The sequence below is a fragment of the Dipodomys spectabilis genome, unplaced genomic scaffold, assembly GCF_019054845.1.
Source record: "Dipodomys spectabilis isolate Male_0828 unplaced genomic scaffold, ASM1905484v1 ptg000018l, whole genome shotgun sequence".
Taxonomy (NCBI): Eukaryota; Metazoa; Chordata; class Mammalia; order Rodentia; family Heteromyidae; genus Dipodomys; species Dipodomys spectabilis.
In genome coordinates this window covers 13,460,096-13,473,549 of record NW_024870695.1, presented here as the reverse complement: position 1 = coordinate 13,473,549, position 13,454 = coordinate 13,460,096, and the positions used below count along the sequence as shown (strand labels likewise).

Here is a 13,454-nt window from a genome sequence, read left to right as displayed (position 1 = left end):
TTTTTATTTTATTTATTATTATTATTTTTTGTCAGTGCTGGTGCTTGAATTCAAGGCTTGGGAGCTGTCCCTGGGCTTTTTTTTTTTTTTTTTTTTTCCCTCAAGGTTAGTGCTCTATCACTTGAACCATGGCTCCATTTATGTTTTTTTGGATAACTTATTGGAGATAGGAGACTCACAGATCACAGCCTCCTGAGTAGCTAGGATTATAGGCATGAGCCATGGATGCCCTTGATGTTTATAGTTTTTTTCTCTGATCATGTTACTTGGGGGAAGAACTGTGACTAAGCTGAAGTCCAGTACTATTTATTATACCAAGAATAGCTCCAACTGTGGGCTGAGATTCCCATTTACTCACTGGGAACAAGAGCCTGGCATGAGGGCTGGGAAGGTGGCTCAGTGGTAGAGCACTTGCTTTGCATGCATGAGGCCCTGGGTTTGATTCCTCAGCACCACATAAGCAAAAAGAAAAAAGCCGGAAGTGGCGCTGTGGCTCAAGTGGTAGAGTGCTAGCCTTGAGCTGAAGAGCTGAGGGACAGCGCCCAGGCCCAGAGTTCAGGCTCCACGACCAGACCCCCCCTCCCCCCCCCCAAAAAAAGAGCCTGGCATGACCAGGAAGCCTGAGCTTTGAAAACCCAGACAGATCTGTGTTTTTAATCTACCTCAGCTGCAAAATGAGGTTTTAAAAAGTTGTATTGTGCCGGGTGCCAGGGGCTCACATCTGTAATTCTAGCTACTTAGGAGGCTGACATCTGAGGATCATGGTTCAAAAACACCCTGGGCAGGAAAGTCCTTAAGACTCTCATCTCCAATAAACCACCAGAAAACTGGAAGTGGCACTGTGGCTCAAGTAGCAGAGCGCTAACCTTGAGCTGAAGAGCTGAGGGACAGTGCCCAGGCCCCCTACAACTGACAAGAAATAAAATAAAATGTTGTATTGTTATGAGATATTAGTTTTCTTTTTGGATTTCTCAACTATACTTGTCAGGAGAAGCTCAGATGGAGACAGAATGAAGGCCTGTCATGGTGTTGCACATGTGTAATCCTAACACTGGGAAGAAAGTTGCAGAGTTTAAGGCTAGCCTGGACAACATAGTACAATCATCTCTCAAAAACAAACAGGTGAAAAGAAAGCCAACTTGAACCAAACAACCATTGAAACCAGACCTCAAATCTGATTCTGTTTTTAAAGAATCCTTCTTTCCTTCCTTTCTTCCTTCCGTCCTTCCATCTTTCCTTCCATCCTCCCTCCCTTTCTTCCTTTCTTTATTTTGTGCCTGTCCTGGAGCTAGAACAAAGGATGTGGGTGCTATCCCTGAGCTTTTTTTTACTTAAGGCTAGCACTCTACCACTTGAGCCACAGCTCCACTTCCAGCTTTTTGGTGGTTAATTGGAGATAAGAGCTTCACACATTTTCCTGCCCCTGCTAGCTCCCAGCTGTGATCCTCAAAATCTCAGCTTTCTCACAGAAATGGATGAACAAAAAGTGAACAAATGCAGCAATGGTACTCACTGGACACTATATTGAAAATGAACCGTACAATTTGTGGGTAGGATGGGAGGGAAAAGCTGGGAGAGAATGAGAGAGGTGGTGACATTGTCCAAAAAGAAACGTACTCTTGGGACTGGGAAGGTAGCTCAGTGGTAGAGCGCTTGCCTTGCATGCATGAGGCCCTGAGTTCGATTGATTCCTCAGCACCACATAAGCAAAAAGAAAAAAGCCGGAAGTGGTGCTGTGGCTCAAGTGGTAGAGCACTAGCCTTGAGCTGAAGACCTGAGGGACAGCACTAAGGCCCAGAGTTCAGGCCTCACGACCGGACCCAAAAAAAAAAAAAGAAAGAAAGAAAGAAAGAAAGAGAAAAAAAGAAATGTACTCTTAGCCAGGCTCCAGTGGCTCATGCCTGTAATTCTAGCTACTCAAGAGGCTAAGATCTGTGGGTCGAGGTTCAAAGCCAGCCTGGGCAGGAAATAAACTACTCAGAAAAAGCTGGAAGTGGGTCTGTGGCTCAAGAGATAGAGCACTAGCTTTGATCAAAAGAAGCTCATGGATAGTGCCCAGGCCCAGAGTTCAAGCCTCAGGATAAATGTACTCTTTACCTGACTTATGTAACTGTAACCTCTCTGTACATCACCTTTATAACAACAATTTAAAAATTAAAAAAAAAATCTTAGCTTTCTGAATAGCTATGACTACAGGCATGAGCCACTGGCCTTGGGTTTCCCATATGATTTTTTTTTTTTTTTTGGTCAGTCATGGGGCTTGAACTTTGGGACCTGGGCTCTGTCTCTCAGCTCTTCAGCTCAAGGAGAACACTCTACCACCTGAGCCACAGTGCCACTTCCGGTTTTCTGGTGGTTAATTGGAGATAAGAGTCTCAGGGACTTTCCTGCCTGGGCTGACTTTGAACCCCCATCCTCAGCTCTCAGCCTCCTAAGTAGCTAGGATTACAGGTGTGAGCTACCAGTGCCCTGCCCCTTATGATTCTTAAACCCAAAACACTCCCTCTGGTGTTTTGCTTAGGTCATCCAAAGCCACTTGATTTTTTCCCCTTGATTTTCGACATTTATCTTGTCAGTGCAGTGTTTCTGAGGTGTGTGCTACTTGCTAGGTTCTGTGCATGCTGCATTCTGAAGATCGCGGTTCAAAGCCAGCCGGAGGAAGAAGTCGGTGAGGCTCTTTATCCCCCATTAATCACAGAAAAAGCTGGCTCCGTGGTAAGAGTGCTAGTTTGAGCTACAGGAGTTAGTTCAGGGACATCAATCGGGCCCCGAGTTCAAGCCCCAGGACTGGCACATACAAAAAGCCCGCTGTCTTAATGTTTTCTTTTGCAAAGCTTACTTCACGTAACACAAATATTAGAATTAAAGTCCACTTTACAGAGGAGGAAATTCAGGCACCCAGCATCTAAGGATCTAACAAGTGGCACAGAAACGTTGTCTTTTGGTGATAGTTTGTGATCCAGGAGCTCTAACGTAAATAAAAAGTTACCTTTATTTGATATCTCTCATTATTCTCTCTTGCTTCGTTCACCACCTTTAATCTAACACAACAACCTTCCACAGAAGGATGAATTTAAACTATTCGGCTAGGCCCTGGGAACCAAACCCCTCCCTCCGCCTGCGCCATCTAGCGTGACTTCCGGCCGTCCACTACCCACGTGATCAAATATCCTTACTGCGCATGTGTACTGGGAAGTCGGGCTATACCACTTTGTCTTACCGAAGGGGTATATGTTCTACGTTTTTAAGTTTAAAACCGATTTCGGATACTAGTCTCCTATTATCCCAGGTCATTAGGAAGGATATGAGTGTGGGGGTGCTTTCAGAGGATGAAAGTATCAGACGGGAGTGAAAACACAAATGGGGATGGATTTGGGCTCTCCCCTTCACAGATAATGGGAGAAGCCAATCCAGAGCGAGTTCTTTCCTTTCGCTGCTGCGGCCGCAGCCATGAGGTGAGGGTGCGCGGGGCTCTGTTCTGAATTGACCCGAGACAGAAGGGGTTGGCGGGACCGAGTATCATGGTCCAGTATAGAGAAGAGGAGATGCGGGCAACTCCGAACCGGCGGGTCCGAGAACTTGGGGTAGAAGGAGCGCACTAGGCCCCGGCCTGTAGGAGCTGGGGGTGGGCAGAGTCGCGGGAACCGGAGACCCGGAAAGGCCTGCCCCCGGCGGCCGCTGCGTCCCGCTCGTGGCAGCGCCGCGACGGCGACTCCCGGGTAGAACAGAGCCGGCGATGGGGATTAGGCAGTCAGCTCCCCCCGCCCCTCATCCCCGGTTCCCTGGGCGCTCCCAGAGCCAAGCAGATTGCTACCATGTGACGTGGGGCCGGCCTCGCGCAGGCCTCAGGCCCGGGGTGAGCGACGCGTAGCTTCTGAACGCCTTCCACCTCTTAAGGATGATCAGTTGTAGTTTACGACCGTGACAAAACTTAGTTACGAGGCCAGAAAGCAAAGGAATCTGCCTTCCTAAGTCGATCGCACTAAAACTCAGCCGAATACCAGAGAGGGGATAAACACCACCGCTCCCGTATTACTTTTAACAGTTAAAAACAGGTTTGAGGTTCAAGGTTTAATTTGATCTTAAAATCTTCCAATGTGGCATGCTAACACCGTCCGGGGCTTTAACGACGATTTCGATTTTTTTTGGAGATTTATTTGCCCTTAGGAGGAAGTGCACTTAGACTTAGGTGTGTTGATATTTTACTCACTTATTTGTAAACTCTTACCGTATTGAAATACTTGGAAAGGTAGAGTTCTGTTTGGGAAACCCATTCTTGAGTACGAGTGACTTCAGGGCTTAATAGAGAACCTTCTGTGTCCCAGTATGCTCAGGCTGCAGAAGAGGCTTGCCTCTAGTGTCCTCCGTTGTGGCAAAAAGAAGGTCTGGTTGGACCCCAATGAGACCAATGAAATCGCCAATGCCAACTCTCGTGAGTATTTACCTCTTGCCTTGTTAAACATCAAATACATGTACAAACCTAAGCTCACAACCAAAGTGACCTGTCAAAAAATGTTACTCAAAATACAGAATTATCAGAGGATTCCTGAAGGATAGAGTGGAAGGTAATGCAGTCACTCAGTAAACAGGCCTCTTGGCCTGTGATTGATTATTCATAGCAGTTAAGCAGATAGCAGTCCTATAAATTGCTCTAAGGCTCCTGCATTGCTTTTACATTATATCAAGGATGATCTTTTAAGTGTACTCGAAAACATTTAAGACATTTATTAAAAGGCAAGGAATCAAGTTGGAGGTTGTGACGTTGTGACTCAAGTGGTAGGTGGCCTGTCTGCCTCTAACATGGGTCCCTGAGTTCAAACTCTAGTAAAGGTTCCCCCACCCCTTCAGTCCTTGAGTTTTAACTGGGTACTGTCTCTGACCCTTTTTTTTTCTTCCTCGGGGCTAATGGTCCACCATTTGAGCCACATTTCCACTTCTATCTTGTTAGGAGTAGTTTGTTGGAGATAGTGGAATCTCATAAACGGTCCTTTCTTTGAACCATGACCCTCAGATCTCAGCCTCCTGAGTTGCTAGGATTATAGGCAGCCATCCGTTCCCAATAAAGTTTTAAAAAGCAAAGAATAAATTTCAAGATTTTTCAGACTATAGGGTCTCCACTCAATGATTGTGTTACTGTGCTTTCCCAGGTCAGCAGATCCGGAAGCTGATCAAAGATGGGCTGATCATTCGCAAGCCTGTGACTGTCCACTCCCGGGCCCGATGCCGCAAAAACACCTTGGCTCGCCGAAAGGGTAGACATATGGGTATAGGTAAGCATGATTTTTATTTCTACCTATGACTTAAACTGTACAAGATGGGGGGTGGGGGGCGGAATAGCTATGTGCTAGAGTCCTGGGTTTGATCCCTAGCAAAATTAAAACTCAAACAAGTACATTCGGGATCTATTTTGTGTTGTGTTCTTTTCTTATCACTTGGCCATGGTATTTGATTGTGTTCTTTGTATGTATAGGAACACATTGGAATTGACAATATTCTTGGTAAAATCCCTGTGTTATGCTGAACTGGGTACTTGAATAATGGTTTTATGAAACTACTTTGTAATATCAGGATGGTTTCAGAAGAATGAAGATCACTTCCAGCTTATTTTGCTTCCCTGGTGTGGGTCCAGTGTGGTGGTATACAATCTGTGATTGATCTCAGCACTGGGAAGGAGACTTCAGAGAAAGATCTAGTTCTAGGCCAGCCTGAGCTATGTAATAGTAAGACCCTGTCTCTGAAATGTTATCTTTATTTTTGGTTCTGGTCCTGGAGCTTGAACTCAGGGCCTGTCCCTAAACTTCTTGCCTTATTGCTAACACTTTTTTTGTGTGTGAGTTTTATGTCTTTATCGTGATCTTTTTTGTTGTTGTTCTTTTTGTTCTTTTTTTTTTTTTTTTCTAACCTGTGAAAATATGGTACCCAGGGGTCACAATTACATGGGCAAGATAATGAGTACATTTTTTTGCAAGGCAAGGGCTCTACCACTGAGCCACCTTCCCAGCCCCGAGTACATTTTTTTTATCAAGCATTGTTGCCTCCTCCTTTGTTTCCCCCCTACCTTTCCTATCTCCCACCCCCACCCCAGGCTAGCACACTGTTATTTAAGCCACAGTTCCACTTTGGTTTTTGGTTTAACTGGGAATAAGAGTTTCATAGGCTTTCCTGTCTGGATTGGTTTTGAACTGTAGCTGAGATTATAGGTATGAACCACTGGCCCCCAACTCCAGAAGAAAACTTTCTTAAGTTGCCTTGTGTTTCCTAAAACCCAAGGAAATTAAACTAGAGGGAGTGGTACCACTCAAATGGTAATAAACTCAAGTATTGTCAAAATATTTTTCAGTAAGTGAAAAAAGCTAAATACTTAGAATCAGCATCTGTAAAATGGAAGTAATACTGCTTAAATGAGACTTCAGGTTCATTGTGGACCCTTCAGGTAGCTTCAGTAACTGAAGCTTCAAGGGGTCTAATTAACATCAGATAATATTCCTGACTCCCTTCCCTACAGGGAAGCGAAAGGGTACAGCCAACGCTCGCATGCCAGAGAAGGTGACCTGGATGAGGAGGATGAGGATTCTGCGAAGGCTGCTGAGGAGATACCGTGAATCTAAGAAGATTGACCGCCACATGTGAGCTTACCCTCCAACTAAGACCCATTCGTTGCCTTAATGGTTCACTTTTTGCACAGAGCTCTGTCTCAGTGGCCTTGAGAATGGGCCTTTCCAAGATCTGTTTTTTTGTCATCCCCACTTTTGTGCATGCCATCAGCTAACCTAAAATTGAATTTATTTGCAAATCAAATTCTGTTTAGGAACTGTACACAGAAGCCCACTTCTGATGTCATTGCTTATTGTGCCCTGCAGGTATCACAGCCTATACCTGAAGGTTAAGGGGAACGTGTTCAAAAACAAGCGCATTCTCATGGAACACATCCACAAGCTGAAGGCAGACAAGGCCCGCAAGAAACTCCTGGCGTAAGTTGAAGTCTAAGGTTATATACTTCAGCTTCTCCAGCAGGTCTTTCCAAACTAACCATCTTTTTTCTCTCTCAGTGACCAGGCTGAGGCTCGCAGGTCTAAGACCAAGGAAGCCCGCAAGCGTCGGGAGGAGCGTCTTCAGGCCAAGAAGGAAGAGATCATCAAGACTCTATCTAAGGAGGAAGAGACCAAGAAATGAAGCTTCCCTCTCATGTCTGTACATAGTGGCCTCTGATTACAGATCAATCGTTGAAATAAAACAAGCCTTTATCTTAACTGTTTCCTCTCTACTGGTTGCAAAATTTCTGGCTTTAATGAGTATTCAGAGCTGATTTCATGTTCAGAGCTAGCCATACCAGGCTTACGGGGTAGTCTTTTTCCCAATTAGTCCATTTCCTTTTGACTTCAACTGCAAGAGAGATATCTTTGGTCTTGCCTTACTGGGTTGCAGGGCCATCTTGGGAGGTAGGCAAAGATTGGCCTTTTAGCCCAACCCTCCAAAATGGAATACCCTCTGGCCCATCATGGTGGTATACACCTACAGTCCTAGCACTAGGGAAGCTGGGACAGGAGGATGAATACAACACTTTCTAAATGGTGCCTGGAAAAAGTGTGCTTCTTAACTGCCCTCTAAGGCCTACACTTGAAATCTACTGTTCTAGGGTTCTCCTAGAAAGTGGAGGATTATTACTGTACTCATCCAGAAATGGACTACTTAAGATGCCTAAACAGGTATAATTTATTAAGATGTTCTTACTTAAGCAACCCATCTTACAAACTTGTTTTTTACTAAAAGGTTTTTTCCCCCCCACCTTGTTTTTGGTCATGCTGGGGTTTGAATTACTAGCCAGGTGCTACACATACTACTGATCCCTAATTATTACCTCTAACCCTGATTTTTAAGACGAAGTGATTTTTGGGCTAGGTCACAGTTCCCTATTTATGCTTCCTTTGTGTCTGGCATAACATTTGTGACCACCATGCCTAGTTTTTTCTGTTGAGATAAAATTTTTTTCAGTCCTGGGCCTGGGTGCTGTCCCTTCAAGGCAAGCCCTTTTACCAGTTGAGCCACAGTGCCACTTATGGTTTTGTGGTAGTTAATTGGAGATAAGAGTCTCATAGACTTTCCTGTCTGGGCTGCTTTGGATTTTTTGTTTGAACTCGGCCTGGGTGCTGTCCCTGAGTTCTTCAGCTCAAGGTGAGCACTACCATTTGAGCCACAGTGCCACACTTTCAGTTTTCTGAGTGGTTTATTGGAAATGAGTGTAATGAGATTTCCTGCCTTGGCTGGCTTTGAACCGAGATCTTCAGATCTCAGCCTCTTGAGTAGCTAGGATTACAGGTGTGAGCCACCAGAGATGATTCTTAAAACTTGCTCTGGATGGTCTTGGACCACCACTTTCTCTGTTTCTAGCTCCCAAGTAGCTAGGATTACAGACAGGCCACCAGTGTCCGTTTACCTGAATTCAATCTTTTTACCCTAGTTTATGACCTCATCCAGCAGGAATCGGAATACAGGCATGTCAGTCTCATTAAAGTTGCTGAGTTGCTTAATTTATGTCAGCTTAATGAATTTTTTCTGCCGTTAGCAGGAAGTGGTTTTATTTTACCCACTTAACTGGTAGTGACAACTGCCAATAATTTTTTCAATAAAAATCTGCTTTGTGAGCCAAGTACTTACAAGTATATTACATCGACTTCCATTGATTCTATACTGAAGTAAGGTCACCATTTCCACTTGTGGATCTATAAGTTTTACAGAGCCTGAACTAAGATAGGAGTGGAATAGACACTGAAGATGAAAGCAGTAAGCCTCCAAGCCTTGGAGGTATAAGGCATAAACCAATCAATGTAGGGACGGGGAGAGGAAGAGTAGTTGAGTGGCAATAAGGGCCATATATCTTTGTGGAAGAGGTCTCAGGCAGCTACATGTGAGTGTTACAACTTGGACTGACTTTGGGGAAGAAAGTTGGGCCAAGGGGCACCTGCTTAGTATAATAAAGCACAACTTGACCAGGTGTATGCCCTTGCTGGTTACTTCCCTGCTCCCCATCTAGTTCTGGGAATGCTTAGAATAACCAGCAGCAGTATTCTGAGATGTGCAGGGTACATGGAAGAGGAGGGTCTGAAGTAGCATTGGGACTAGCAGACTCAGCTCAGCTCCATAATCCCTATCCAGGCGGAGAAGACTGGGAAGCCTAGACTTAAAACATCTAAAGGATCCACCCACACTTCCAGCCATGGGCATCAGAGCCCAGGGCAAGGAACTCCCTTGTCCACTAGAACAGCCTGTGTGCTTCCATCACACACACACCCGCCTGTCATGGGGCTTGAACTCTGGGCCTGGGCACTGTCCCTCAGCTCTTCAGCTCAAGGCGAGCACTACCACTTGAGCCACAGCACCACTTCTGGTTTTCTGGTTGTTAGTTGGAGATAAGAGTCTCACAGACTTTTCTGCCCAGGCTGGCTTTGAACCATGATCCTCAGATCTCAGCCTCAGCAGCGAGGATTACAGGTGTGAGCCACCAGTGCCTGGCCCTGTGTGCTCTTTATCCATGGGCTCTGGCTCTAAATCTTTGCCTTCCTAAGTGGAAACATTGAGGCCCAGAAGGGGAAAGGCCATAGCCAAATAGCATCTCGATGTGGGGAAATGTCTTTGCCAGGTTTGAATTAGAAAGGGTGTTGGCGACCAGCCTTCCCCACCCCATCTTCAGTAGAGAACAAGGTACTCCAAGCATTGGACATTCACAGGCCCTGAGCTTATGGCCAGTTCCACCCTCGGCCAGGAGGTGGTGCTATTCACTCACAGGTCACTATGGGTATACACAGTCCTCTCTGGGCCTTTTTGTTTGGTTCATTAGCTGATTGGGTTTTTTTGTTTTTATTTTTTGGAAGGTTTAGGATGGGCTGTGTTGAGAGACCTGCCTCTCAGAAGCTTTGAGTCACTCTTCTTCTTCCATACATGTTAGGCAAGAGTTCTATCACTGCTACCTACACCTTAGCCCCATGTTACTTTTCTGAACCTTACCTACTACTGGTTGGCTAACACCCTAAGTAAACCATATGGGCCTCCAACCCCTTTCTAGAGCAGTGCTTTGGATGGGGGTAGGGAATGGTCAAATCCCAGGAAGCCTCAAACAGAAAGAACTATATAGGGGCATCTCTTCTAGAGCTTAGAGCTTCATGAAGATCCAGTTAAAGGATGTACCTGGGGCTAGGGGTACAGCTCAATGGTAGAGTGTATGCTTAGTACAAACAAGGCTCTGTATTCTATCTCCAGTACACAACTCCCCCCACCCCCCCAAAAAAGGTGTATCTTTTCAAAAGCCTACAACTGACCTCATAACTCATGCTTTTCCAAGGGGTTCACTGTCCACCAAGAGACACTCTTTGAGCTTACATCTCAATGAGAAAATGAGGCCCCAATGAGCCAATGACTCACCAGAATTTGTGTTACCTGCCCACTAGTATCATCTGAGTCCAGCTCTGGGTCACCAGCTGTGGGAGGGTGTGACTCAGAGCGGACACTGTGAAGGCATGCAGTTGGGCTGTGAGCTAAGAAAGGGCTATGAGGAACTTTGGCCTCCTTTCTATAGCTGAGACAGGGACTAGAGACAGGCTAGACATCCCCAGAGGCATTCCTTCAGCAGGTCCTATAGCTGATTCAAGCCCTGGGTGGCAATGGGATGCAGAAGGCCAAAGGAGTGGAAAGGAGTAGGCTAGGATAGCTGGGAACTGAGCGCTGGTGGCTCATGCCTGTTATACTAGCTACTCAGGATACTGAGATCTGAGGATTCCTTGAAGAAAAAAGCCAAGTGAGAGTTTAGCTGAGTTCAAGCCCTAGTATTGGCACACATACAAAAGATGGGTGGGGGTGCATGGAGGGGCTTCCTATGCCTTGCTCTACCTCACTATCTATAGTCTCTGTCCCTTGTCTGGCTCCCAGACTCTCTTTTTTGCACCTCTACCTGAGTCAGAGTATCATTTACCCAGCATATTGCCAGCAAATGAGGTGAAAATCAGGCTGGGGTGGGGGTGAAGGGCAAGTGTAGGTCAGAGAGCAGAGACAAATGGTAGATGCCCTACCAGAGGGCTCCTGGACATTCTCTGATTTAGGCCAATGCTGTTGTGGGTCCAAATCCCTAAGAGTAGGCACAGAGGCAGGCAGCAGGGGCTACTATGGGGATACCAGCTGTTCCCAGCCCTTAGGCTAGGAACATGCTGTCAGCCACCAGAAAAAGCTGCTGTGCTCAGCAGTGCAGCAAACAGGCTGGGGAGGAGGAGGGTCCAGACCAGCTGCTGGCTAGTGGCAGACTCTGGGTGAGCAGAGGCGTGGCTACAAAAGTTTTGCTGTTTCCAGTGAGGTGGGAGATCCATCCCTGGAGCCCTGTCTCTAGCTCCATCTTGGTGATTTAAGGCATTGAAGGACTAGGGTTAGGACAACAGCTGAACTGAGGGAAAAAGTGGTTTCTATTGACAGTCATTGCCCGGCACCTGTGCCTCAGGCCTGTAATCCTAACTACTTAGGAGGCTGAGATCTGAGAATTATGATTCCAAGCCAGCCTGGGCAGGAAGAAAGTCTGTGAGATTCTTAATCTCCAATTAACTAGTAAAAAAAAAAAAAAAAAGGTAGCGTGCCAATCATAAACAGAAAAGCTGAGCAATAAAGTGAAGCTCTCAGTTCAAGTCCCAGGACTAGCACCAAAAAACAAAAACAGTGACCATTGATTTACTCTGTGATAAGTCATTACTGGCTCTGGGCCTCAACGTCCTTGTGTTGAAAAGGGCAGATTGGTCTTAGCCTTGGATGAACAAACCACTTACCATTTTTATGCCTCAGTATTTTCATCTGTGGAGGGGGTTCAGCAAGGCTTTCCCTATGGAATCATGAAGAGAAATAAAACACAGGAAGTTTGGGGCATGCTTTTTTTGGGGGGGGGGGTCCGGATGTGGGGCCTGAACTCTGGGCCTGGGTGCTGTCCCTCAGCTCTTCAGCTCAAGGCTAGCGCTCTACCACTTGAGCCACAGCACCACTTCTGGCTTTTTTCTTTTTGTTTATGTGGTGCTGATGAATTGAACCCAGGGCCTCAGGCATGCAAGGCTAGCGCTCTACCACTTGAGCCACAGAACTACTTACGGCTTTTTTCTTTTTGCTTATGTGGTGCTGAGGAATCGAACCCAGGGCCTCAGGCATGCAAGGCAAGTGCTCTACCACGGAGCCACCTTCCCAGCCCGGGGCATGCTCCTTTTGGTACAGCAGATGTCTTTATCTGAGTTCCCCTCTCTATGAGTCTCCTTTTTTTTCCTGCCCCAGGACTGAGGCTTGAACTCACAGCTTAGGTGTGATCCTTTAGCTGTTTCTGCTCAAGGCTGGTGCTGTGCCTCTCGACCCACCACAGCTCTACATCCAGTTTTGATGACTAATTGGAGATACAAGTCTCCTGGAATTTCTTGCCGTGGCTGGCTTTGCACTGCAATGCTCAGATCTCGCCCTCCAGAGTAACTAGGCATGAGCCACCAGTGTCCAGCTCTGAGCCTTCAATCTAGGTGAGTGACCCCCCTCCTTTTTTTATTTCCTTCTTCTACTCCCACAGACAGGGATCATAGAAAGGGAGAGGGCTGCCCTCCTCTTCTGACACACACACACACACACACACACACACACACACATCCAATTTTTAGGTCCTTCTCTGGGTGAAGAGCCCCAAAGAAAGCTCAAGGACAGGGACTCAAAGTCTGGCCCCTCCTGCCCTTCCTAACGCAGAGGGTGGGTTCTGGGACCCAGGAAAGGGAGGGGGACACTTGTCAGGAGAGAAGCCCCTCCCCTCTGCAGCCTGGCAGCGCCACGGTGCCCTGGCACCCCCACGCAGCCCGCCTCGTGCTCCACCGCTCTCCCCTCGGCCTATAAATAGCCCAGGACGTGCTCGCTGCGTTGGTGACGCGGCTGCCCGAGAGGCGCAGAAGGAGGCCGCTGTGCCGGAGCAGGTGGGCGTCGGGCCGGCTGCGCCAGGCGGGGCACGCTCGGCCTCTCACGCCAGGCTCCCGATGACGGCTGAGTCACCTCAGGGTCCCAATATCCGCAACTGTCCCCTCTGCCAGCGTTTCGGTCTTGGGGGACCGCGGGGTGAGGCTGATCTTGGGCGGGTACTGCACCCTTCCCTAGCCAGGGCAGGAGGGCCTAGGGTGGGAGGGGCACCCCCTGATGGGCAGGCCGTGACCCAGACACCGCCCCCCCTCTCCCCCCCCCCCCCCCCCCCGGCCCCGAGTGCGCAGGATATGGGGAAAGTGACTGCGGGGGGGGGGGGGGGGGATCCCCTCCCCCCAGCCTCCCAAATCACCGCTTCCCCGCCCCCCTTTCTTCAGGTTCCAGAGATCTCCACACCTCCCAGATCCCACCCTCCCCCAGCGGCCCCTGTGGAAGCACCCCCCCACCCTTTGCTCCCTACCCTTCCTCCATCTCAGTCAGATGCAGCAAGTAGT

The 13,454-nt window shown here is 47.5% G+C and overlaps 1 protein-coding gene across 1 annotated transcript; it reads left to right on the top strand.

The window, feature by feature from the left end:
* The first annotated feature begins 3,349 nt into the window (after positions 1-3,349).
* On the top strand, positions 3,350-7,247 carry Rpl19 (ribosomal protein L19). The gene is made up of 6 exons (XM_042674004.1): positions 3,350-3,455; positions 4,326-4,432; positions 5,148-5,270; positions 6,506-6,626; positions 6,861-6,971; positions 7,050-7,247. The coding sequence occupies exons 1-6, from the start codon at positions 3,451-3,453 to the stop codon at positions 7,171-7,173; spliced, it is 591 nt and encodes a 196-aa protein (XP_042529938.1). The 5' UTR covers positions 3,350-3,450; the 3' UTR covers positions 7,174-7,247.
* The last annotated feature ends 6,207 nt before the right edge of the window (positions 7,248-13,454 follow it).

What these genes read in the sequence shown, in the direction of transcription:
- Rpl19 (XM_042674004.1), top strand. An exon ending in GGGTAGACATATGGGTATAG is followed by an intron (nt 5,271 to 6,505) that starts GTAAGCATGATT and finishes CCTTCCCTACAG; the next exon opens with GGAAGCGAAAGGGTACAGCC. An exon ending in AAGAAGATTGACCGCCACAT is followed by an intron (nt 6,627 to 6,860) that starts GTGAGCTTACCC and finishes TGTGCCCTGCAG; the next exon opens with GTATCACAGCCTATACCTGA.